At 39.9% G+C, this 27,959-nt stretch overlaps 1 protein-coding gene across 1 annotated transcript; it reads left to right on the top strand.

The window, feature by feature from the left end:
* Position 1: 1 nt before the first annotated feature.
* Positions 2-27,950, top strand: LOC104588648 (uncharacterized). The gene is made up of 7 exons (XM_010246665.3): positions 2-1,727; positions 5,327-5,744; positions 7,835-7,979; positions 17,148-17,263; positions 17,347-17,425; positions 17,692-17,925; positions 27,246-27,950. The coding sequence occupies exons 1-7, from the start codon at positions 593-595 to the stop codon at positions 27,594-27,596; spliced, it is 2,478 nt and encodes an 825-aa protein (XP_010244967.1). The 5' UTR covers positions 2-592; the 3' UTR covers positions 27,597-27,950.
* The last annotated feature ends 9 nt before the right edge of the window (positions 27,951-27,959 follow it).

Raw genomic sequence — 27,959 nt, 5'->3', positions numbered from 1 at the left:
CACCGTCTCTTGCATTTTAGCCATAATTTTCATCAACCATTTCATTTACCTCTGCGCTCTCCGCCAAATTAAACACAACTTGAACGCTAAATTCACCTCTAAAATTCGCAGGTATTTTTCCCCATGTGAACCACTAAAATCTCTAAAATTCGTGTTAAAGAAAAGGAGAAAAAAAATCATGACATCTGTATTCTGCAGAGATTTCGAGTTGCAATCCGCCTTGAAAATTTCGTGAATACTAATGGAGGATACATGGGACTTCCACCCATTAGATTGATCGTCTTGATGGAGTTTATTTCGGATTTTGAGTTGGTATTGTTAAGATTTTGCAATTTCAGGAGCAGACTGCTCTACTGCTTCTTTCAGCAGATCTCGTTCGCTCGCTGACCAGGACACGATTCTGAATTTCTAGGGTTTTCTTATTTGATTGGAGAACAAGGATTTTAATGCTTTCTTCCGTTGATCCTGCTCTTTTTCGGATGATGATCTGTTTTTGTTAATCAATGTAATTTTCGCTTGGTTCGTTTACTTACTTTTCTTTCACACCCAAGGTTTGAATCTAGAACTGCTTAATCTAGTCTTATTTTCCGTGATGGTGTCTGGGAATGATCCTGTAGATTCCTTCTTTAATTCCTTTAACTCGATTAAAGAAGCTCTGTCACCACTTGAATCCGGTATTCGACGTACCGCGAAAGATTTGGAGTCGTGTTTGGCGGGTCCGAGAACTAGGCTTAATAATCTCGAACCGTTACGTCAATTGCATGTTTCTGCCGAGAGCAATGGGACTCAGAGTGGCTCTCCAAAGAAGAAACAGTTTCAGAATACGGTTTTCGATGGGAAAAGGAAAAGCTTGTCGACAAGGATTCCTGTTAAGACGTTCTTGGGAACGTTCTTCCTACATTCAGGAAGAAATGGCCGTAAGATTGAGACGTCGAAGAAAGGGCCTAAAGAGAAATACTTGGCTAAAGAGGATTGTTCTTGTTTGAATTGCTTGCATTTGGCGGCGACCTGGTCTCATTTGCTTAACAGTTTCGTCCAAGCGTTTCCAGGTCCATTCAAAGCTTGGAGGAAGCATACACAGAAACAGTTTATCCAAGAAAATGCATACTCGGATTCATGCACAAAGTTGTCGTCAAAGGTTTCATTTAAGCTGAAGCAAAATGAAACTGGGGGACAATTTGCAGCCCCGTCTCAAAGCAAGTGCTCGATATCCAACGAAAGAGAAAATTTGTCTTTGGAATTCCTTCTAGATTTTATATTTCAAAATATTCAGAAACTCAATCAAGGTATCCAAGAAAGCTTCCACGAGAGTTGTGATCACATAAAATCCTATTCTCCTCCACTCGATCATTTCGGGGCAATAGCAGGTATATTGGAAGGAAGAAAAGCTGATTTTGATGGCTTTCTGGGAAATCTGAAGTTTGCAAGGGTAGGAGGTGTGCCTCCCAACCTGGTTGGAGTATCCTCTTCTGTCAAGGTAGATGGTGAGGACAATGCTTCTGCAGAGACTAGGGAAGAAACAGAGAGCAATTCACCTCAGAAGATTGCAAATGGACTGCTAAATATTCCATTATCTAATGTTGAACGGTTGCGGTCAACACTATCTACTGTTTCATTGGCAGAACTGATTGAGCTTGTCCCCCAGCTAGGAAGATCATCTAAAGACTATCCTGACAAGAAGAAGCTATTCTCTGTCCAGGATTTCTTCAGGTACACAGAGTCTGAAGGTATGTGATTCCTACAACCTATGCTAGAACTCTGTTTAAAGTTAATTCCAGCGCGTGGTTTCTGAGAACAACCTTGGCCTAGAGTTTGAGAGGCAATTATATGACTTATTTAAAGTTTGTGCTTTTCTATTTTCTAATTAACCAGCTGGTTATTAGATTGGTTATGGGCAAAGATGGGTTTTGAACTGAACCCTGGTCTCTGTATGTGGTATTATGTATATGATTGTTGCTTACATTTATTCACATTATATTATGATAATATTAACAATTTTACAAGCTAAAACTAGATATTGGATTTTTATGTGTGAGTTGCAGCCTATGTAGTTTATCAATTTAATTGATCAAAACTATATTAAACAATTGGGATATTGGTAATGATAAAATCTCAGGCTGACAGCCATGAGAACACACAATGAAGTTTGAGAGCAGCCACTTTGTGTCAAAAAAAAAAAAAACATAGGTTAGTTCTGTATCCAGTCTACACCTCCCAAGGGATCACTGGGATGATGACTTTTCAAGACTATAAAATAACTTTTTTTTTTTTGTGTGTGTGCAAACAAGAATTCAATGCAAGTTCCTTGACATAAATTCATAACGTTGCAATATTCCCGGAAGGCCATAAATGCAAGATTTGCAATATCTAACATAAAAAAGTTAATACAACAGGAAAGTAATTTTGGAGGTTTGGAAAGAAGGAAGGGTAGTTCTGGAGAGGTTGATCGAAGCTGATTATGGTACTAGGCATTTTGGGCGGGACAGTGGGAAAGTGGAAGGAGCCAATGTACCTTGATGTGCAAAAGGAACAGGGAAGATTCTTTGTGGTCTCCAGAAATATGTAGTTTTTGAAAAAGGGAAAGGGAATTACATATGGTTTTGGAAGGTGGTGTGGACTAGTTCCCTTATGTCATGCCTGTTCAAGTTGCTCACCATCATGGCCAGTAAAGGGCATTTGTGAAGGAGTTCTGTGAGATAATACATTGGTCAAGTTGTAAGGAATTGACTCTCTTTGTAAGTTATAACTTGTAAGGCCAATGACTGGGAAATGAACTTGTATCTTCTACTGTGATTGAAAGGTACACCCGGTCAAGCATGGAAAAGGATAACAGGAGAAATTCAGTTTAACCATTCTTTAGTACCTTGGTAGTGTAGCTGACTTTTGGCCTCTTTTTTGGTGCACTCTCATTCCTGTCAAAGTTGCATTTCTTGTTTTGGCTAGCACGCATGGACTCTCTAGACTTTAGAGGGAAGAATGTGAAGAATAATACAGGCTATATCAGGACATCATATAGTCCTTTGCTTTCTTATATATTATCCCTTTGCTTATAGCTTTTTGAACCAGCTTGTTTGTTAATTTGGAATTTCATAGTTATGCTAGGAGACTAAACAAGACGATTGGTACATGGTCTTTTCTGGAATTTGGGCCTAGGGGCAGATTTGAGAGTGGAGGAAATTATATGGTGTCAAAAATCAAGATTCAAATGAATAAAAGAAGGGGATGGGAATCATAGATTGCATGAGGTTGATCAAGTTTAGTGATAAGGAGAAGTCAGTATAGCCAGGTGAACAGGTTGGAAGGCGATGGTAGAAGATGACTTGAAAGCAGGAAAGTACAATTCTTCCACTGGATGACAATATTGAACTTGTCCTCTACTCCTCTATTCAGATAGGTTCAGGAGGGTGGACTGCATAGCCAGTGTTATTGGAAGTGGAAGGCCGCAAGGGGGTATTTGAAGAGGTTGAAGGAGAGGAGGTCCATATTATCAAAGTGTACATGGTTAGTAAATCCCATCCTCTAGAAAAAAAATTGTGGAGTTTTAGATCCACGTAACCGATTCTCTGGGTCGTTTCTTTTTGGGAGGTAAAACATTGCTTGGAATATGTTTAAAAAGACAGAGGGAGATAGGGTGGAGTGAAAGAGATCTGATGTGGATATGGTAGAGAGGAATGAAGACGCGAGCAGTGTGGGTAGTGAGGAGACGAGTATTTGATGACAAGAAGAAGAAGAAGCAAGAGGCTGGTCCAGCCAAATGTATGTCTTTGCAGCCTAAGGCAGGAAGAGGGATATGCTGTACTATAAGAGATAGAGGTGGTAGGGGTAGTAAGCAAGCAGTTTAGGGGTTTGTGGTATGTGTGGTCTGTGGTGTTTGAAGATTGTGGCCTAGGGGCTATCATAGTTGGAATGTTGAAGTTGAAGATGTTTTAGTTAGGAGTTCTTGAATTATGGTTTCTGGTCTCTATTCTGATATGTTTTTATAGATGTCTTTGTTCCTAGTTGGAGCATGGTAGGGGATCATTTGTATATATTTTTAGCTTTTCAGGGCTTTTTTTCATGAGATGCAAAGCTCTCTCTGCTCTATGATTTACCTTCATTATCAAATAAGAGGGAAAAAGAGGAAAATTTTGTTTTTGAGTTGTTCCACAATGGAAATGATATAATGGATCTTGGTAAAAATGAAGAAACATTATTTTTTCTGTTGCATGCACTAATGAGTAATGAGAGTGAGGTGAGCTCTTATTTGTAGTTCAGTGGGACTTTATTTGTAGTGTGGTTTATCCAAAGCTTCTTTTAAGGGGATGAAGGTAAGCAAAGTTAAAGCACCTGGACTGAATGGATTCTCTATGGCCTTTTCTTAGAAATATTGGGATATAATAGAGAAGGTTTTGGAAGTATTCGAGGAATTCCATGAAAGAGGCAAAACAAGTAAAGGAATAAATGTTGCCTTTGTTTCCTGAATTCCCAAAAGGCTTGGGGCTTCATCATGAAATGATTTTAGGCAAATTATCTTGGTAACCAACATTTACAAAATCAATGCAATTCTACCAAAGAAAAACATTTACAAAATTATTGCAAAGGTACTTTCCCTAAGGTTGGGGGGGGGGGGGTTGGAATCTAGTGTCTCCCCTCCTCAAGGTGCTTTTGTTAGCAGATTGCAAATTCTAGACCAGATTCCAATGGCAAATGAGGTGGTTGATGAAGGTGGGAGAAAATTTGTGTAAATTGGATATGGAAAAAGCACATGATCATGTTAATTAGGCTTCTTAAGTTGATGCTTATTACGATGGATTTTGGGAAGAGGTAGATTAAGTAGATACTAAGTTGTTTTTTATTCACAAACTTTTCCATCATGATCAATGGGAGCCCAAAGGGGCTCTTCCACGTCTCAAGAGGCCTCGCCTGTTGCCATTGCTATACATTTTAATGGTGAAGAAAATCTTTCACAAGTTGATAACAAGGGTGAATGATAGGGGTGCATGAGAGCTTTTGTGGTGGGAAAACCAGAAAAGAAGGAAAAATTGTCTCACCTGCAGTTTGCCAGCATTATCATTATATTAGGTGAATACTTGGATTTAAAAGACTTACTGAATTTGAAAACCTTCTTGGAAGCAGTAAAAAGAGTTTCATGTTTGCGAGTTACTTTCCATATATTGCATTATTTTTTTCTCCAGTTGAAGATACCCTTGGCTTATTTTTGTGGGACTTCTCATATAACAGCAGCTGATTTAAAGGGGTGCATAAAAGTTCCTTTTTGTCATGCTTTTGCTTTTATTGTTTTCCGCAATCAAGTTACTTGCCTTACACTAATCTCATCTGCTTACAGGAAGGCGTTTTTTTGAGGAACTGGACAGAGATGGTGATGGCCAGGTAACACTGGAAGATCTTGAAATTGCAATGAGAAAGAGAAGATTACCACGGAGATATGCTCGGGAGTTTATGCGCCGAACCAGGAGTCATATATTCTCAAAATCATTTGGGTGGAAACAGTTTTTATCCTTGATGGAACAGAAGGAACCTACCATTCTTCGAGCTTATACCACTCTCTGTTTAAGCAAGTCTGGTACCTTGCAGAAGAGTCAAATTTTGACGTCTCTTAAAAGTGCAGGACTACCTGCGAATGAAGACAATGCTGTTGCCATGATGCGTTTTTTAAATGCTGATACTGAAGGCTCTATTTCCTATGGCCATTTCCGCAATTTTATGCTCCTACTCCCTTCTGATCGACTTGAAGATGATCCTCGGTAAGATCAGTTCAGTCTGTTACTGTAAATAATTTGAGAAGTTATAGAATAAAAATGAAATGAGAAAATTTGGCTTCTTGTCAATGTAAATGTTACAGGCATTCAATTTTTCAGATGAACATAATCTATCAGTGAATAGTTAGTCAATTTTATTTGTATAAACATTTATTTGATGTTCTGTTCACAACAAACTAAAGAAGCCTTATGCAAACTACTTGGACTTAGTTTGTGAACCCTATCATTTTTTTTAAAGATGTTGCTTTAAACTGAAAATCTTTTTTTTTTTGGTAATAAAAATGAATATCATTTTCATTTACCTTTTGTCTTGTTCAGTACAGACAAAATAAATTGTGTGCGAAAATTCATATAACGTGTGAAGTGAAGTTATAGTGTATTATGTGTTTACTTGTCTCTCATGGCCTCAATGAAAGAATAGAAACTTTGCCAGCTGCTTTGAGTACTTTTTTGATGTCAGGAATGATTCTATTTCATCCTTTGCTTTCTTCATTTTCTTATATTTCTCTAATCTTTATTACTGTCCATGGAAAAAGGGAAAGGAGAAATATAGAAGAGCTTCAGAAGGATTTTCTCATTTTTTTATACAATGATAGTATGCAAGTTACTGGAATCTTTTCCTTCAAGAAACCCTAAAAGAATATTTACAAAATATTACATGGTTGCTGTAATGTTAAATCTCTGAATACAAAATTCTCCCATTTTATATTTACCTCAACTTATGCCTGCCTTTTATTCTTAACTTTTTTGCTTTTTTCTTGACTTAGATTTCAAGTGAAGCATATTTATCTACAACTTCTGTTAGGAAAATGCCTGACCAAGAACAAACTAACAGATGCATGGACATCCAAGACATCAGGTGTGTCCTATGTAATGAAAGGGAAGAGACACTGGACCATCTTTTTATCCATTGTCCCTTCATCTTTAGAATCTGGATGCACTTCTTTTCTGTCATGAACCTTTGCTGGTCATCACCCAAATCAGTTAGAGAGATGCTGGAAACTTGGTGTGTTGAGGGACTTTCCAGAAAAAGGGAGAATAATTTGGTGAATTATTCCAGCTGTCATTATCTGGTCCATTTGCACCAAAAGAAATAGCGTAATTTTTTAAAGCAAAGATATAAAGAAGTGGATCTGCTGAGAAGGGTGGCGGGGAGAGTTGGGTTGTGGATTGCTGTGAACAAAAACTTGCAGAGCTCATCTGTTTGGGATTTCTTAGCAGGAAATAGTCTTTTCAGAGAGTAGTAGGGTCTATTTTGTTTTATCATTAGTTTTGTATTGGGTTTATGGGGATTGGTACAGTCCCTCACTGTTGAAGGGGTTACCCATCAACCTTAATGATCTTGCAACTTCCTTTTGTTTCTGCAAATAATTTGAGGCATTGTTATCTAGTGACTTGAAAGGTCAGAAATGGTTGGGCTGTCACTGATTCCTTAGCCATCTTTTCATTCTTTTAACTGTCTTGGGCTAAGCATTTTACTTCTTCAAACTAAAAACTGGAAAGGTGTTTTAGCATAATATAGTTGAAAAGATTCAAGGAGGCAAGAACTGTTAAAAGTTCATTTTACTACCATTGCATCATTAGAGTAGGTCTCTATCGGGGTTTCATTGACATTGACCTTGGTCAAATACAGAGCACAATTGTATTAGAACTGTTCACTGACTCTATCAAGCATTGTTAGTAGTACAGTAGAAACATTGGATCTTGATTCATTTGTAGATCAAAATGTATCAAAGCTAAACATGAGACATTCGTATCAAGTTTTTTGGAAAATCTCATCTTTGATAAAATTTTTTGGAACTTGTTCCCCTTCTCCTGGAATTATTCATCTTTGCAAGTAAATCAGAACCCTAAATGCTAATTCTATTAAGTGGTTACAGGAGTTAATGTTTAATTTCTGTATGAAGATCTGATGATTCTTGGGTTTCTTTATTTCTTAGCTTATATGGATATCTGGATAAATACTGTTTGCAAAATGTTTTATATTTATATAATTTATAATAGTCATATTCTATAAAAGATTGTTCTGATGATTGAGTTTGTTACTTTTTTTTTTTTTTTAATATTATGTACAGGAGTATATGGTTTGAAGCTGCTACTGTTGTAGCTGTTGCACCACCAGTGGAAATACCTGCTGGAAGTGTCCTAAAATCTGCGTTGGCGGGTGGCCTTGCATGTGCACTTTCCACTTCACTAATGCATCCTATTGATACAATAAAGGTATTTCTTTGGCTTAGTTGTCCATAATTTCTTTTTACATTTTCCTTTTTTTTTTGTGAGGGTGGGAGGGAGATTGAGGGAGAAGACCTGTGGTCATTGGTTAGGGTTAGTAGGTCAAGACAGTTGCTTGATAATTTAGCTGGCTACACAGGTAATTTAGGGTTTTTACAATTTCCAGAAATACTTTTGTCTACGGATAGGTATTTTTTTTAATCAGCAACACAGAAATTCATTCATTCATTAACTTTAGGAAGAAGATATTACAAAAAGAAGTAAAAAAGCAGTCAAACCCATTACAAGACAGACCCACACAACTGTATTACAAATGAGCCCAGCACATATGTTGTCTTTGAACCCCTTGGCTAAGCCATCTGCCAGACTATTAGCAGATCTCCTAACCTACTTTATTTGAATGGTCATATCTTTTGATAGCCATTTGAAGTGCTTGAATTCATTTCTAAGTGCCAAATCACCCCCTCTCCTTTCTTTAACCACCCTACTACCAGCTTTGAATCACCTTCAATAACCAACCTCCCAATTCGCAGTTCTTTAGCCATCTTTTTCCCGAAAACTGCAGCCAAGAATTCTGCTCTTACAGAATTACCTTGCTCAATTGGGTCTGAGTACAAGGCACGTATAAAACCACTCTCATCTCTTATCACCCCTCCAATTCTTGAAGGACCTGGATTGCCCACACTATCACCATTGAAGTTCAATTTCAACCACCCGCCCATTGGGGGAGACCACACCTCTAGTTTTTTTTTTTTTTTTGATAATTAGCAGAAACTTTTATTTAGAAATAGTAAGAGAATAAGATACAAGAGGAGGGAGGGGTAAAATCTCTTAACACCTCTAGGGGTTTTTGTTTGTCTATAGATAGGTATTTAATAAATAGATTGATGAAATTGATGCTAAACTGGATTTATCCTCAAAGTATTGGCTACTTTGTGAAAAGGAAGTGCTTAGACTTTCCAAAATAACCTGGTCATGTAATCTCATCAGGAAGTGCTTAGTAACTAAAGGGTTGATGGTTTCCTCCATCTCCCCTCCTTAAAGGGGAGGTAGCATCTCGTGCCTCTCCCTAAAATGTACCATCTTGGGCTATGAATTAATATATCTTACAATTTACTGATAAAAAAAATGTAATCTGATCAGGAATAGTTCATGATGGCTAAACCTGGATTTGGTTAGCTGAGATGACATAGGAATGAACTAGTTAAGAGTGATGAGATCTTCTGCAGACATGTAGAGGAATTAAAGAGAACAGGAAAAAAGGGTATCATTTGCAAACTGGATTTGAAGAAAGCTTATGATTTGGTTGATTGGTCTTTCCCATTAGAGGTGTTGGAACATTGCAGCTTTGGGGAGAAATGGTGTAAGTGGGTTTTGGGTTGCCTCCAAAATTGTCATTATTCAGTGATAGTTAATGGTACTCATAGTTGTCAGGGCGCCTAGGCGAGCCTAGGCGACCACAGGGCGCTCAATCGCCTAGGCGATGGAATTTGAAAGTATAAAATAAATATCCCTACCCCTCTTAAGCTACTTTATTGGTTTTATGTACTAACCAACATACCTGTATGCTAGCTATTAGCAATAAAATCATTCAAATAAAACATAAGATGCCATAGCTAGCATACAGGCCAACAAAAATGGGGGAGTGCAGCTAAGAAAAGAGAGAAAAATAAGGGGGCAGAGCCCTTGTTTCACTCCCAAAATAAGTTGTCCAAGAGGATGACTTGGACTATGTTTAAGGGGGTGGAGACCCTGTTTCAGGCTAAAAAAATGCATTATTAAAAAATAGTGCAAAAAATACAGGAAAGTTTTAGAAAGTTGGGGCACAACCTCTATTTAAGAAGAAGAAGGGGGCAGAGCCCCTGTTTCGTTCCCAAAAGTGTTTTTTTTTTTTTAAGTAAGAAAGTAAAATAAAGGTGTACCAGTGTGATTTTAGGACGAAGAAGGAGGAGGCGGAGCCCCTGTTTCATCCCAAAAATATTTCTTAAACAATGGACTGAACAATGGAAAAAGAGAATTACTTTAATAAAAAAATTGGTAACATACAACAGGGTGTGTTCTAATAAAATAAAACAAACCAATAAAATGATATAATACATATGCACATTCAAAAAAATGATTGACATCCATGCTTATGTATATATATATATATATATGGGTGAGCACCTAATACAAAAACACCTTGGCTTTGGGTGAGGTGACTAAAAATCGCCTAGTCGCCTAGGCGTTGCCGTGACAACTATGATGGTATTGCAGTGGATTTTTTCCATGCTATCCGTGGAATTAGGCGGGGACACCTTCTCTTCCCTTTTTTGTGTACTCTTATTACAGATGCGGAGGATTTATAGAGGGTTAGAAACCTGAAGATTGTTTGCTGGAATAAGGCTGCCGAATGAGAAGAGAAGAAGAAGAAGAAGGAGAAGATATGAGAAGGGCGGCAAAATCACTCTCAGCCAGCCCTAATCTATTATATATAAGAGCATTACATAATGTTACATAAATAGACTAGAATGCCCCTGATTAGTGATGGGACACCTAGTCAAATAAAACACTAAATAAGATTAGGCCCAATAACTAATGTCTTAAGACACAACAAAGATAAAACAAACAAATTAAGACAGCCGAACCAACACTCCCCCTCAAGCTAAGCATGGATGTCAATCATGTTTAGCTTGCCAAGTAAGTCCAAGAATTTCACTGTAGCTAGCCCTTTAGTTAGAACATCTGCAATCTGCATCTCGGAGGGAGTATAAGGAATGCAGAGTTCTCCTGAGACGATTCTTTCTCTGACAAAGTGGTGGTCTATCTCAATATGTTTCGTTCTATCATGTTGCACTGGGTTATTTGCAATGTTGATGGCAGCCTTGTTGTCACAGTACAACCTGAGAGGGCACTCGATCTTTATAACAAGTTCACCAAGAAGGATCTTAAGTCATAGAAGTTCAGCAACACCATGAGCCATAGCTCGATATTCGGCCTCTGCACTAGATCTAGCCACCACATTCTGTTTTTTACTCCTCCATGTAACTAAATTTCCTCCAACAAAGGTGCAGTACCCGGAAGTAGACTTCCTGTCCCCAACAGAGCCAGCCCAATCTGCATCAGTATACCCTTCAACTTCAATTTTATTGTTTTTTCTAAACAAAATTCCTTTCCCCGGGCAAGACTTCAAATATCTGAGGATCCTTTCCACAACTTTCATGTGAGGGATTTTAGGAGTGTGCATGAACTGACTGACAACATGTACAACATAAGCAATGTCAGGGCGAGTGAGGGACAGGTAAATCAACTTCCCCACCAGCTTTTGGTATCTTTCCTTATCAAGGTAGTCCTCTCCTACAAACTCCTGTAGACCATGGTTCTGTTCTATTGGAGTATCTGCTGGCCTACACACCATCATGCCTGTCTCTTGTAGAAGATCAATGATGTATTTCCGCTGACATATATAGATGCCCTCTTTGGATCTAGCAACTTCAATCCCAAGAAAGTATCTCAGTTGGCCCAGGTCTTTGATCTCAAATTCAGCAGTCAAGACCTCCTTTAGTCTTTTAATCTCTTCCTGATCATCTCCTGTAATTACCATATCATCCACATAGACAATAAGTGCTGTAAGTTTGCCATTTCTCTTCCTTATGAACAGGGTATGATCTGCCCCACTTTGAGTGTAACCCCCCCTTTCTTCATGGCCCTACATAGCTTCTCAAACCAAGCACGAGGGGACTGCTTAAGACCGTATAGAGCTTTTCTCAGTCTACATACCTTCTTTCCAAACCCATAACCTGGTGGAGGATCCATGAATACCTCTTCATGTAGGTCGCCATTTAAGAAAGCATTCTTCACATCCAACTGATGTAGCTCCCATGAGAAATTTGTAGCTAATGATAATAGAACTCGGATTGTGTTGAGTTTTGCTACTGGAGCAAAGGTTTCTTTGTAGTCAATCCCTTCTTTTTGAGTAAACCCTTTTGCTACCAGTCTAGCCTTGTACCTTTCAATGGACCCATCCTCCCTATGCTTCACAGTGAACACCCACTTGCATCCAACAATGTCTTTCCCTTCTGGTAGATCCACTAATTCTCAAGTCCTTAGTGGATCAGATACTGCCTCTGAATACCTAGTAGGGACATGCACAGAAGAGAGAACAAACACAAAAGAACAATAACGAGGAGACAATTGCGAGTAAGACACAAAATCAGCAATGAGGTGTCTGATAGTACAAGAACGGGTAGACTTACGAAGGGCAATAGGAAGATCCAAGTCAGAGGAATTGATAGGATTACCTTGAGTTTCTGAGACAAGTTGATCCGAGTCCAATTGGTTGCTGTCATGAGTTAGAGGACCCTTCTTCCTTCTGTTGTAGGTGATTCTGATATCTTTTTGCTGCCTGACGGAGTCTTCAGTAGTAGCTGGAACAATGGGAGCCTCACTACAATCACCTGGAATACCACAACTAGGTGGATAAGGAGGAGAAGATGGAAGGTCCGAGGTAGAGAGAGGCACAAAGGAGGGAACAAAATGATCCTCTTCCATCCCACTAGTCTCCCCCTAAAGAGGATTCTGGGAAGAATGAAAATAGGATTGAGACTCAAAGAATACCACATCCTTTGTGACATTTTTTCTTGGTGACTAGATCATAACACTTGTACCCCTTCTGAGTAGGAGAATACCCCAAAAAGATTCCCTTCGTAGCCCTAGGATCCAATTTGGTCTTCTGCGGATCCTTGACATGTACAAAGCAAACACAACCAAAGACTCTCGGTGGAAGAGAAAAGTCAGGAAGGTGAGGGCAAAGAACAGAAAAAGGAGTTTTCATCTCCAATACCTTGGATGGCATTTGATTTATCAGATATGATGCAGTAAGGATTGCTTGAGACCAATAGTTTTTTGGAACTTTGTGCTGAAATAGTAAGGCTCGAGCAGTCTCCAATAGGTGTCTATTCTTGCGTTCAACAACCCCATTCTGTTGGGGAGTACTAGCACAAGATGACTGATGAATCATTCCAACATCCTCCATAAACAGATTCAGGGACCTTTCAAAATATTCAGCAGCATTATCTGACTTGAATTGTTTGATTTTCTTGCCAAATTGTGTTTCAATCATTTTGCAAAATGTCATGGTTACCCGCGACACTTCATCTCGTGCTTTTAATAAGTAGACCCATGTGCATCAAGAATAGTGAATAAAACTGATAAAGTATCGAAAGCCATCAACAGAAATAATGGGGGAGGGGCCCCAAACATCAGAGTGGACTAAGTCAAAAGAAGCTTGAATTTCATTACTAGAAGTTGAATAAACAGTTCAACATTGCTTTGATAGTTGACAGACTTCACAGACTAACTCTTAACTTGAAACACCTTTGAATAAGTCTGGAAACAACACTTTCAATGATGAAAACGGTAAATGACCTAACCTAGCATGCCACAGATGTAACCTAGCTATTGACTCCACATTGGATCGACTACTAGTAGCAGATGTTTGTAAGGCCGAACTGATGTCTGCATCAAGGTAGTAGAGACCTCCACACTCATGATCGCTCCCAATCGTTCTCTTCGTCAATCTGTCCTGAAAGACACAATGAGTAGGAAAAAAGGTTATGCTACAATTCAAATTTTTGGTAAGCTTTGAAACAGATAAGAGATTTGAAGAAAGATTGGGAACATGCAAGACAGATTTGAGTGAGAGGTCCTTGCTTAGGTCAACCACTCCTTTCCCAGAAATGGTAGAGAGAGAACCATCAACAACCCTCATCTTATCTTGGCCAGACATTAAATGATAGGAAGAAAATAGAGAGGACATGTGTGTCATGTGGTCAGTTGCACCAGAATCAATAATCCAAGAGGCAGAATCAATAGTACTAGTTGCACTAAAGGCAAAGACAATACCTGATCTGGCAAGGGAGGTGGAAGCAAGAGAATTGGCCCTTAGACGGGCTAGGGCCCAACTAAGTACCTCTACCTCATCGGCAGTAAAACCCAAGGACTCGGTCCCAGGAGAATTAGTAGTTTGTCCCATGGAAGAGGAAGTAACTATGGATGAGTGTTTTGAACCCTCGTCACTGTGACTCGTAGCCAGATTCCCACTTGCAGGTTGACCTTTCTGATGCTTCTTATCTTTCCTCAATGCAGCTGGCTTCAGATGCTGATAGAGAACCCAACATTTCTCTTTCACATGCCTTTCTCCTCCACAGTGGGTGCACTTCAGATGTCTCTTGTCCAAGTACCTGTTCCCTTTTTGATTGTAGAGATTAGGGCCGAACGTTCCACAGACTGTTCAGCTAGTTTAGTTTGAGTATCAACTTGCATCTCTTTTCTTCTCACTTCTTCATTCCTCACAAGGTAGTAGACATGATGTAAGTCTGGCATTTCATCCCTTCCCAGAATTTGGGACCTTATGCTCTCATATATTGGATCTAGGCCAGCCAAAAATTTAAATGCTCTACCCTCTTCAACTTGTTTGTCATGCTTTTCCTTGTCTCTGGCATTCTCCCAATCAATAATAAGGTGATGATCTAGCTCTTCCCATAGTCATTCTAGTGTAGCAAAATATGTTGCTACACTCATATCTTCTTGCCTCAAGGCAGCAATGTCTTGATTCAGTCTGTAAATTCTGGCATTATTTTTTTTCTGCCCATAGGTTTTAGACACTTTTTCCCATATCTTGGCAGTAGTGGAGAAATGTTGAACAGTCCTAGCTACCCTTGGAGTCATTGAAGCAAGTAGCCAGGACATAACTGTAGCATTCTCCTTGCGCCAAGTTGCATATTCAGCACTCCCCACTTCGGGTTCTTTCTTCTGCCCGTCCAAGTAACCAGTGAGTTCCTGGGATGTGATGAAGAGCATGGCTGAAACAGACCATTCTCTGAAGTTGTACTCATCCAACAACACATTTGTGATCTGTAGGCTGTGCAGATTTGGATTCTCCAGATTAGGAGACCTCCCACAAGCCCTAACATCTCTAGAAGACACTTCCCTAGATATGGAAGACATCTTCTCCTACTTGTAAATGTCAAGACTGTAAACACAATATATAGAGAACTGTTTCGAACTTACGGAACTTGCTGCACTGAAACTCAGTCCTGAGAACCCGTCACAGAGCTGAAACACCGAGTACTACACTGCTGCACTATGCCCTAATTACTGCTGTTGCAGACTATAATCTGTTGTGCGACCCTCTGCTGTGTTCTAATCACTGTTGCCGCAGCCTGCAACTTGCTGTGTTGGCTTCTACTGTGTGCTAATCATTGCTATCGCAGGCAATAACCTCACCCACGAACAGTTCTAGGACTGCTGAGATCAGTCCTCCCTCCTAGATCTGTTTTACACAGATCCCTCTTAGCCGAATGGCTACAGTTTGCTATACTGTGCCTATTAGGGCATCAGCTTCTGGGTCTAACTCCCCTTGGGCTCTACAACCAAGGGAAACCCTAGATGTAGGTCCTGCTTTGTTCGACGACCAACCCTAGGGTTTCTTTGCAGAAACCAAGATAGAAAAGAAGAGAGAGAGGTAGATGCGAGTAGAAGAAGAAGCGGCTGCTGTAACCAGGCGAAAGATTAGAGCTCTAATACCATGTTTGCTGGAATAAGGCTGCCGAATGAGAAGAGAAGAAGAAGAAGGAGAAGATATGAGAAGGGCGGCAAAATCACTCTCAGCCAGCCCTAATCTATTATATATAAGAGCATTACATAATATTACATAAATAGACTAGAATGCCCCTGATTAGTGATGGGACACCTAGTCAAATAAAACACTAAATAAGATTAGGCCCAATAACTAAGGTCCAATAACTAATGTCTTAAGACACAACAAAGATAAAACAAACAAATTAAGACAGCTGAACCAACAAAAATGATGGTACAACTCTTTGAAAGAATGTCACACCTAAAGATTAATTTTGACAAGAGTTGCATGGTCTGCAGCTCGCGCCTCTCCATGGGATGTTGTACAAAATTACAATTCTAAATCAGGTTCTGAATTAATAAAATTTTACTATTACTTATCAAAAAATTTTTTGACAAGATCTGCATAGTGGGTATAAATATGGAAGTAGGGGAACTGACAGAGTGTACATCAATCTTGGGGTGTAGTGTAACACAATGGCCTCGTAACTACTTAGGTTTACCCCCTAGGAGCCAACCCAAAGGAGTCAAGCTTTTGGAGCCCCGACGTGGAAAGGTTTACTAAGAGACTTGCTTGTTGGAAAAAAAGGGTATTTCTCACTAGGGGGAAGGATTACATTGATTAAATCGACCTTAGCAAACCTTCCAATTTACTTCATGCCAGTCTTCAAGCTCCCTGAAGGTGTTGGACAAAGGCTAGAAAAATTGATGAGAGATTTTTTATGGGAGCTGGGGGAAGAAAAAAGGGATCATAGGGTCAATTGAATAGTAGTTAAAAGATGTAAGCCTTGGGGGGTTTAGGGCTAGGGAATGTACTGAGAAGGAACTTAGCTTTGTTGGGGGAAGTGGCTGTGTAGGATGCCTCTAGAGAGGGACAAATTGTGGTGCAAAGTGATCATCAGCATTCATGGGCTCTTGGACAATGGGTGGGATGCTGGAGTGTCAGCTAGGGAAACTCAAACATCTCCTTGTAAAGCTATCAATCCTGTGCTACCTTCTTTCCTCCCCTATGTCAGGTATGACCTTTGTTTTGGAGATCGTATAAAATTCTGGGAACATGTTTGGGTTGGAAATTCCCCTCTAAAAGATCAATTCCCATTACTATTTGCTTTGTCATTTAAGCATAATCTTCCTATCTCCAATATCTTGGTTCCTTCAAACTCTAATAATGGCTTCAGTTGGGATTTGGGTTTTAGAAGGGGACTAAGGGATTCTGACATGCCTAATGTGCTTAATTTATTTCACACCCTGGAAGAAGTATTCCTGGACCCTCTTAATCTTGATGGTCGTATATGGACATGTTCTTCTTCGGGCCTGTTTTCTTGTGCCTCATTCTTTAAAGCCCTATCTGAACCCTCTACTACCTCTTTCATCCCTTTCCCTACTAAAGAGATATGGTGCAAGCTCTAGCAAAGACCAAAAACTATTTCCAACATCTTTTGGGGACTCCTTAAACAATCCTTCTATTTATAGTACAGTATTTATCGTTCTGATACTATTATATCATTGGGCCTTCATAATGATGTCTTATTTTTTCAGACTCGAGTGCAAGCATCGACACTCTCCTTCCCTGAAATTGTATCAATGCTTCCTCAAATTGGAGTGCAGGGACTGTATAGGGGTTCCATCCCAGCAATTCTTGGTCAATTTTCAAGGTTAGCTTTCTCATCTTTATTTTGTATGTAAGAATATCTGTTGTTCTGGCTCACATTTATGTATATTTTCTTTGACATGGCAGCCATGGATTACGGACTGGAATTTTTGAAGCAAGCAAAGTTGTACTAATAAATGTTGCGCCAACTCTTCCGGATATTCAGGTAACTGGTTATTAGGTTTCTCAAGTTCATACAATAGCCTATTCTTGTTCAATTTCAGAATTTGCAGTTCTTCATCCTATGATCCTATGATATACTGTTATCTGTATAAGCTACTCTCCCATCCATAGTACAAATAATTCTCTCTCTCTCTCTCTCGCTCTCTCTCTTGCACACATTCACATACAACACTGGGAGTTTTTCATAAGAAGTAAGCTGTTATTAGTAAACTTAATTTAATAAACTTGATATATGTTTTTGTTCATCAGGTGCAATCTATATCATCCTTTTGCAGCACAATCTTGGGGACAGCAGTGCGGATCCCTTGCGAGGTATTGAAGCAGCGCTTACAGGCAGGCATTTTTGACAATGTGGGAGAGGCAATTGTTGGTACCATGCGTCAAGATGGCCTAAAAGGTTTCTTTCGTGGAACTGGTGCTACACTTTGTCGTGAGGTTCCGTTCTATGTTGCTGGAATGGGGCTCTATGCTGAGTCTAAAAAGGTACTATTATTTACATCAAACAAATTTAGACAGTTTGTATTGTGCTACAGATTCTATTTGTGTTTTGTAGAGAACACTGATGTGGGCCCCACAGCTGTGGTCCCACTCTGTCCGTAGGGTAGAATGTACCTAGTCATCCTAGGGCTAGCTGATGGTCAATCTGTTATTCTAGTTGTTATTTATATTTCAGTTTTATATTGTTTTGTGTTACGTAAATACCAAGGGCAGATGTGTCCTTTCATGTAACTAGCATAACATATAAATATTAAATAGAAGTGGCGGCGGCAGAATATTGAGATTCTGTCCTTCATTTCGAATCTTGTGTTCTACTGCTCTCTCTCTACTCTTTCTCCTCTTTCCTCTATTCTTTCTCTCCTTTTTCGAACATGAAATTTATTAGTGCTCAAGACTGATAACAGTCTTGAACATCTACATGGTATCAGAGCAAGGTTAGGGTTTCTCATGTGAGTCTAGTACCAGCCGACCACATGAGAATCTTCTAGGACTGGAAGCTGAAAAGGTGGAGTTCGCAGACTGATTCTTGGAGATCGCCAGAAGGTTTAGCAGCTGTTGAAGGCTTGTCACGATTGCAGAGTGTTGGTGGTCAGGAAGAATCAGAGAAGACTAGGGTCCGGGTAACCTTGGAAGGCAGCGAACAGTTTTTTCTTGTAAGTTATTTACTTTCTAAGAGAAGTTCTATCAGAGAAGATAGGTTGGACCTATCTGGAGAGGGCGGCCGAACCATTCTAGGGTTTTCTCCCTTCTGTTCTCTAGGGTTTTACAGCAAACCCTACTGTTGGGCTGAACTGCCTTGGCTTTGTTTCTCTCTACTCTAGGGTTTGAAAGTGATCTTGCAAGCCCTAATGTTAGACTAAACCTTGCGATCTACCTGGAGCTGTCCTCAAGTTTTTTGTTAGCATTGATTAGATTTTAGGGTTTCATATTAACCCTACTGCAAGTCTATCTATACGGTACTGATTGGAATGTGCAACTGAAATATTCTCTTTAAGGACTGATTAAAACCCTAATTCTGCTAGAGCATATGAATTGAAATGTGAAGTGAAAAATCTTAAACAAGGAGAGAAACCGATTTTAGTATACTTCTCTACCTTGCAGTCCCTGTGGCGTGAGATTGATCACTTAGAGACTCTTGAGTGGGAGAGTCCCAAAGATACACAGATATATAGAAAGCAGGTCGAGACAAACCGGGTGTTTGAGTTTCTGGCGGGCCTAAATTCAGAGTATGATATTGTGTGGCAACAAATTTTGACTAGAGACAGTGTGACTCTCTCTCTCAGGCATACTCATTCGTACATAGTGAAGAGACCAAAAGGAAAGTTATGATGCAACCTCAGCCCCTTACACCAGCCTTTGTAGCTGTCACACCCAAATCAGGGGGTGATTCAGAGAAGGACAGGAGGAAGGAAGACAAAAAGGATGTGGTATGTGAACATTGTAAGAAACCCAAACATACAAAAGAAACATGTTGGAAACTGCATCCTCACTTGGTTCCGGCGAAGTTGAGAAGCAAGAAGGGCACTGCTCATGTGGCCGTGAACACTGATCAGCATCCTCATCTGGCACAAGAGGAACACCTTTAGAGACCTTAGCTGCAGTTCGGGCTGCCTTAATACAGTTAGGAAAGGAAGTTGGAAATTCAGCTCAGCCACCGCAGTCACCATCATCTCCTGCCACATTTGCCTTCGCACATTCAAGTACTCGAGCTTCAGCCTACCATGCCTCAGCTCCAGGTACTACTGAACCTTGTTGGGTAATAGATTCAGGTGCATCCGACCACATGACTAGCTTGCCTTCACTGTTTACCACTTACCATTTGTCTTCTGGTAGGGATAAAGTATCTATTGCTGATGGCTCCCTGGTTCCTATTTCTGGGAAGGGTGACATCAAGTTATCAGATACTATCTCCCTGTCATCTGTTTTGCATGTTCCTAAGCTTGATACTAATATTCTTTCAGTCAGTAGCATTACAAAGCATATGAACTGCTCAGTAACCTTCTTCCCTGACCGATGTGTTTTTTCAGGACTTGGAGACGAAGAAGGTGATTGGGACTGGCCGTGAGACGAATGGGATCTATCTGCTTGGGGAGAGGTTTCGTCAGGAAGAGTCAGTAGGGAAGATGTCTTTTGCTTCTCAGAGTGTGAGTCCGGTTATGCAAAGCATAACCGATTAGGTCATTTGTCCTTTCGGTCTCTGAAGAGTCTATTTCCAGCTTTATTTGAGTCTATGAGTTGTCTCAGTTGCAGTGTGAAAGTTGTGAGTTTGCTAAGCATTGTAGAAAGTCTTATTTATTGAGCAATAAAAGGAGTAATAATTTTTTTGATATTGTGCATACTGATGTTTGGGGGCCCTATCACATCCCTTCCATGGGTGGGTACAGATATTTCTTGTTATTTGTTGATGACCATACCCGTTTTTCTTGGGTTTATCTCATGCGTTCACGAGATGAGGTCCCTGCCCTGACCCAAAACTTTCACCAAATGATCCTAACCCAATTTGATGCCAAGATCAAAGTTCTTAGATCTGATAACGCAAAGGAATACTTTGCTAAACCATTGACATCTTACCTTCATAATCATGGGGTTATACACCAGAGCTCTTGCCCTCATACACCTTAGCAAAATGGAGTTGCAGAAAGGAAGAATAGGCACATCTTGGAGGTGGCTAGAAGTCTCATGTTTACCTCCAATGTCCCTATTCGCTTCTGGGGTGATGCTATCCTCACGGCGGTATATCTTATTAATCGAGTTTTTTCCCGGGTCCTTGATATGAGATCTCCTTTTTCCCTTCTATACCCAAGTGTGGAGTTGTTTTCTATTCCCCTTAAAACATTCAGTTGTACCTGCTTTGTTCAGCTTCTTGGACCCCATCACTCCAAGTTCGAACCCAAGGCCTCCAAATGCATTTTCCTTGGTTATGCACAAACTCAGAAGGGTTATTGCTGCTATGATCCGGTTTTAGGGAAACGGTTTGTCTCCATGGATGTCACCTTCTTTGAGGAGACACCCTATTACCCTAGGGTTTCTCCTCAGGGGGAGAGCAGTGAGAGTGGGGGTTTGAGTCCTTGTCTTCAGGGGGAGAGCAGTGAGAGTGGGGCAGTTCCTTTACCTATTCCATTGGGTGATGAGAGCTGCAATGGTGAGGGTGGTCAGAGGGATCAGGAGTTGAGGGTCTATCACAGGCGGTGCAGGCAGGTTGATCCCGGTCATCAGTAGTCCAGGCTAGCTCCAATCTCATCTGCAGCTCCAAGTCCAGGTATTGCAGTCCCAGGGCCCACAGAGACTTCCTCTATTGCTGCCATTTCACTTCCTACAGATGACCTTGACCTTCCGATTGCCGTTCGTAAAGGGAAACGACATTGTACCACATCTACAACCCACTGTATTTCCCAGTTTTTATCCTATGATTGCCTATCTCCTACCTACAGGTCCTACCTTAGTTTCGTTTCCAATGTTCCTATTCCAAGAACAGTGCAAGAAGCCCTATCCGTCCCGGAATGGAAAGATGCAATGCAGGTTGAGATGGATGCCCTGTTGAAAAATAACACTTGGGAGGTAGTTGATCTGCCCAAAGGAAAGAAACCAGTTGGCTGCAGATGGGTATTTACTGTGAAGCATAATGTAGATGGATCCATTGAGAGGTATAAAGCTCGGTTAGTTGCAAAAGGGTTCACCCAGACTTATGGCATAGATTACTTGGAGACCTTTGCCCCGGTAGCCAAGATGACCACCATTCGAGTCCTATTATCCCTTGCAGCAAGTCACACTTGGCCTTTATACCAAATGGACGTGAAAAATGCTTTTCTGAATGGAGACCTGCAGGAAGAGGTTTACATGCGTCTGCCTCCTGGATTCTATGATGTAGAAACAGGTAAGAAGGTCAGCCGGCTCAACAAGGCTTTGTATGGTTTGAAGCAGTCACGTAGGGCTTGGTTCGATAGATTCAGACTAGCTCTTGTGAAGTTTGGTTATGTACAGGCCCAGTCAGATCATACTCTATTCATCAAGAGGGTAGAGTCCTCCTTGACACTACTTGCAGTATATGTTGATGATATTGTGGTGACAGGGAATGATAGCCATGAGGTTGAGTCCCTTAAACAGCTCCATCAAGAATTTGAGGTGAAAGACCTTGGTGTACTCCGGTATTTTTTGGGTATTGAGGTTGCTAGATCCAAACAGGGGATCTTTATCTCTCAGAGGAAATATGTCCTAGACCTGTTGGCAGAAACTGGAAAGTTAGGTGTCAAGCCTGCGGATACACCCATTGAACAGAACCACAGGATTAGTGCAGAGAGTGGGGAGCCTCTTGAAGACAAGGTTATGTTCCAGCGATTGGTAGGAAAGCTCCTATATCTCTGCCTCACTCGGCCAGATATTACTTATGCTGTTAGTGTTGTCAGCCAGTACATGCATTCTCCTAGAACCACACATCTTCTTGTGGCAGAAAGAATTTTAGCATACTTGAAGAGTTGCCTGGGTAGGGGTATACTGTTCAAGAACAATAACCACATGAAGGTGGAGGTCTATACGGATGCCGATTGGGCTGGGAGTGTTGATGACAGAAGGTCTACCTCAGGATATTGTGCCCTTGTGGGAGGTAACCTTGTCTCTTGGAGAAGTAAGAAACAAAGTGTTGTCTCCCGATCTAGTGTTGAAGCAGAATACAGGTCCATGGCTAACGGAGTGGCTGAAATCCTATGGCTAAGATCTCTACTTGAGGAGTTGGGTATTGAGTATGAGAAGCCCCTGATGCTGTATTGTGATAATCAAGCAGCTATTAATATAGCATATAATCCAGTGCAGCATGACAGAACCAAACACATTGAAGTTGACCGACATTTTGTAGGAGAGAGGGTCTCATCTCAAGAAGTATGCCTCCCTTACATCACATCCAGTATGCAACTAGCAAATATCCTCACTAAAGCCGTATCAAGAAAGAAGCTAGAGGCGGATCTATCCAAGTTGGGAATGATAAACATTTACTCCCAACTTGAGGGGGAGTGTAGAGAACACTGATGTGGGCCCCCCAGTTGTGGTCCCACTCTGTCCGTACGGTAGAATATACCTAGTCATCATAGGGCTAGCTGATGGTCAATCTGTTATTCTAGTTGTTATTTATATTTCAGTTTTATAGTTTTATGTGTTATGTAAATACCAAGGGCAGATGTGTCCTTTCATGTAACTAGCATAACCTATAAATATTAAATAAAAGCGGCAGCAGCAGAATATTGAGATTCTGTCCTTCCTTTCGAATCTTGTGTTCTACTGCTCTCTCTCTACTCTTTCTCCTCTTTCCTCTATTCTTTCTCTCCTTTTTCGAACCTAAAACTTGTTAGTGCTCAAGACTGATAGCAGTCTTGAACATCTACATGTTTCACAAGGTTTAAAATGTCAATGTTGGTGGAAATATCAATAATCAAATATAGGAAACATGTCGCAAACGTTGTATGGAAATTTTGTAAAAAACAAAAAATTAGGCATGGTGGAAGCATTGTGAAATATGTAAAAATATAGAATGCTATTTTGTGTAATTATAAAAAAGATGCATAGGTTGACCCTTTTAAATTATTTTGTCCCAAATCATCAAAAACTACATCATAGAGCGAGTTAAAGCAACATTTAAACTCAAAGAAAGCGCAAATGATTCTAATTGATCAACCAAATCGTCATGTGTGAAAAGAATTTTGAGCCGGTTCAAAGTGGTAATCATGTACATTAGGTGGGAAGTTACACTATTACTTAACATATCTAAAACATTGTTGCCAACTTATGTTATAATACTAACTCTTATACTCAACATAGCACTTGTATCTTTGATTGGGAAATATGTTGATTCCAGTAATATTCTGTCTCAGCACCCATGGGGAATGAAAATATGTTTTGGAAATACTAGGAAATTTATGGACACTTTAAAGAATGTTTCAGGATATGTAGTTTAAACTGGTAGAACTTATTTTTATGGTAAAATATTTGAATTAATCAAATTTACAATGTCTGTACATGAAGCTCATGTATAGTGAGATGCTACGCAGTGTTATTCATCCACCCTAATGCATTGACATGTAACTGTAGTTCATTTACAGAGATGGGACTTCCCCTGAAATCCTTTTGGATGGCTACTGATGCACCCTGCCCATCAGTCCTCTGAGAAGCTCTTCCAGTTTCAGAGAATCTTGTCTTATGCAAGTAACTCAAATCACTGCCTTAGGAAGGGTTTCACAAATTACTTTGGCCATCTTACTCACCTTTCTTAAAGAGCAGCTGAATAATAGCTCTTTAAGGGATCTTCGGAAGCACCATCTAAGGTGGATCCAATATGTGATTCACTGATTCTATAGGATAGAGCTGTTTTTTGCTGTGTAAAAACAGGTGATCCGTTGTTTCTACCTCTTTGTTACATGAGACGCAAAATCCAGATAATTTGTTCTTGGCATTTACCAAAGATTACTGTCTGGAACACAAAAGCTATTTTTACGGGATCTTGGGACTCCAGATCTGAGAATGAGGAAATTCAACTCATACTGATACACAGATGCATCAATAGACCATTATTTTTTGAAGAATGCAACGATTGGTATTAAATCAAAAATAGAAAATAGACGCATCACCCCAAATTGTGGCTGGAAGAAACTTCTCTTTTTTGAAGATTATTTTTTGATGAAGGTAAAGTATTGTATTATGAATCAAAATGAAAAAAAAAATATACAATCATCCCAGACCCCTGTACAATGAGAATCTGTACCAGAGGAGACCCAACATCCCCAAAATAAACCCAACCAACAAGAAATTACATAAAACTATCCAAAAAGAAAACCCTTATAAAAAAAAAGAACTTGTGTGTCTAGCTTTGAATGGAGAGTGATTAGCCAACCATGAATAGAACATGCCCAAATTTTTTTTGAGAACCTCCTCTTTCGAGTTTTACCCCATTCACACTGCTGCAGGTATAGTGTCCCAGACTACTCCACCAGCCTTACTTAACCCCTTTAGCCACCAAGAAAATATGAAGCTCTTCACATTAGCTGGAAAACACATCTTTACCCCTTTAGCCACCAAAGAAGAAGCACAGGGTACATGAGAAACTGAACTTTGATGGGAGTTGTGTGGGCAATCCGGGCCCCTCAGGTATTGGAGGGGTCATTAGGGATGAGGAAGGTAACATAATAGCCTCATAATCAGGCCCATCTGAGCAAGGTGATGTGGTTAGATCAGAGTTATTGGCCGCAGTTTATGGGGTTGAGAAGGCCAATGAGTTGGGTATTGATAGACTGATTATTGAGGGTGATTTGGGAACAGTTGTCAAATGGCTGAAAAAGGGGGAGGGGGTGACATGGCACTTAAGGAATGATTTCAGGTGCTTTAAATGGCTGTCAAAAGACATGATCCATGTTAAATGGGTAAGGAGAACTGCAAATAGTCTGGCAGATGGCTTAGCTAAGAAAGGGATACAAAGACAATCTTTGTATTGGGCTCAATTATAATACTTGGGTTGGGTCAGCTCTACTGATCCAAAACAGAAGACGCATCAGCACCCATAACCCATGTACACCAGGGATCTGAATGCATCTATAGAATTTGGACCTCATAGTTTCTGCTTCCAGTTGTGTATACCTCCCAAGCCAATATTTACTTTTATTCTCCAACTACATACATGATACGAATTGTTTGTAATTTGACATCTAGACATCCTAGTTCATCTTAGTGGATATAATAGGTATGTCTTCTCCAAGATCGCATTGAAATCTTGTGTATACATCCCAAGTCAATATTTACTTTTTTCCAGATGCTTCTACTTCATGCCAGACAAGGTAAACCAAATTCTATTATTAAGAGAATATATTGTTCATACAGTCAACTTGAGTTAGGGAACAATATGGCAATGAAACTTGTCTCAAACAGCACCCGAAGTGCCACAAACTTTTGATTTTTGACCATTACAACTTTGGCTCACTTGTAGGTTGACTCATTATAACATGCCTCATACAAAACATATTAATGCATGACAGCCTTGGGACAATTGTACATTGCAAACAAGTTTTGGACACAGGGTACACCAAGTTGGTGTATTAGGGCAGTGAACTGACTGTTGGAACTTTGTATGCACTACTATTCTTGAAAGAATTATTGTTCTACTTAGAAGAACTACTGATCAGAATGCATGCATCCTAGATATTACTACCTGAAAATTTAGCACTTTCTGAAATCTGTTATTGTAATGAGTGAAGCACATGTGCAAGCACAACAGTTAAAACTTTCAAGGCAGCATTAGACAGTGCTCCCTAGATCAATCCATGTTGCGCGCTCAAAGGCATAAAACAATAATTGGGGAACTGTTTCAAACAAATGCACATTCCCCGCTTTTTTTTGGACAGAAGAAAAGACAAAACCGTTTTTTTTTTCTTTTGATATCTCCAGAATTCTGAAGCTAACTTTTAGGAATTGGATAGAGAAAAATACGGAATTCACAATTTCAGATTCTGCTGAGGAAGAAAAGGCAAAAGGAAAAAAAAAAGAAAGAGAAAAAAAAGGAGAATGAACGGATAAGAATAGCAGAAGCCTGGGATACTTTTATATTTACACAAGCAATAAGAGGTTTTATGTTAATAACCCAATTAACTATTAGAAAATATATTGTATTGCCTTCATTGATAATAGCTAAAAATCTCTGCTGTATGTTATTATTTCAATTCCCCGAGTGGAACGAGGATTTGAAGGAATTGAATAGAGAAATGCATATTAAATGCACCTATAATGGTATTCAATTATCAGAAAAAGTTTTTCCTAGGAGAATAAAATGGATTTGAAATACTAAGTTGGAACTAAGATGAAATAGCTACGTAGTGCATATATTGGTAAAATGTCTGGTTATGTTGAATTCTGCTTGTCCTTGTGCCCTTGTTCTGTACAGTCAACTGTTCTTCTGTGGCAAAATAACAAGGTTAGCGAATCCTGCAATGCCTTTGCAGGTTTACATAATCAACAGCATAATCATCACAATCAAAATGGTGAAAACAGATTGTCCTAGAAGGCCATTATCCAATGTTGGTCCCAGCTATCTGGGGTCTTGGGAGGAGTTGACTGGATATGGTCCTAACCTTTGGCTTTTGCACAAAGTGCCTGCTCGCAGGGGTAGACTGTATATTTTTTTAGAAAAATACATTTTCCCTATGAAATGGTAGTTATTATTATCAAGCACCATGTGATTTCATCACATGCCTGGGTGTGACCATGTAACCACTCTTCTATTTCTTTGTATTTCCTATCTAGCAGTACTTCTGATTATTGTTATTTTGTGTTTAAAGGCTGCCCAGCAACTTCTTGGGCGGGATCTTGAGCCTTGGGAGACTATTGTGGTTGGAGCTCTGTCTGGAGGACTTGCTGCTGTTGTCACAACACCATTTGATGTGATGAAGACAAGAATGATGACTGCTCCTCAGGGTCTTCCAGTATCTATGTCAATGGTGGCTTTCTCCATTCTCCGTCAAGAGGGACCCCTTGGCCTATTCAAAGGAGCAGTCCCTAGGTTCTTCTGGATTGCACCTTTAGGTGCCATGAACTTTGCAGGCTATGAACTGGCAAGGAAGGCAATGGACAAGAATGAGGAGCCACCAGGTGATCAACTTCCCCAAAAGAAGCTTGCCAACTCTGGCTGAAGTTTCTTGACAAAAAGAAACCACTGAGATTTCCAACAGCTTTACAGTTTGCTTGTATGATGACATGCCTGCTCTGTCAGCATGGGCTAAGGTTTTACATCTTTTATACCACAGCATCATGTGCTTCAGTTCCAACTGTTGATATCAGTGTTCTAGTTGAGACATTGTAATTTGCGAATATCTTATTATTTGTTTCAAGCAATTTTGTAATCCTTTAACAATGGCTTGTTTATATTCTGGGCGCTCAATGTTGTATAATGTATATCAAGGCGGCCCAAGTTTCTGACCAATTCAAGGACGTCATATATATTCAACAGCTGGGAGAATTATTCGGCGACCAAATGATGTCCAGAATCCAGAGTT

Source organism: Nelumbo nucifera, chromosome 2 (assembly GCF_055504915.1).
Source record: "Nelumbo nucifera cultivar China Antique chromosome 2, China Antique-T2T, whole genome shotgun sequence".
NCBI classification, from domain to species: Eukaryota; Viridiplantae; Streptophyta; class Magnoliopsida; order Proteales; family Nelumbonaceae; genus Nelumbo; species Nelumbo nucifera.
This window is presented reverse-complemented; position numbering and strand designations above follow the sequence as displayed.

What these genes read in the sequence shown, in the direction of transcription:
- LOC104588648 (XM_010246665.3), top strand. Translation starts at nt 593, where the DNA reads ATGGTGTCTGGGAATGATCCTGTAGATTCCTTCTTTAATTCCTTTAAC. An exon ending in CGACTTGAAGATGATCCTCG is followed by an intron (nt 5,745 to 7,834) that starts GTAAGATCAGTT and finishes TATTATGTACAG; the next exon opens with GAGTATATGGTTTGAAGCTG. An exon ending in ATTCTTGGTCAATTTTCAAG is followed by an intron (nt 17,264 to 17,346) that starts GTTAGCTTTCTC and finishes TTGACATGGCAG; the next exon opens with CCATGGATTACGGACTGGAA.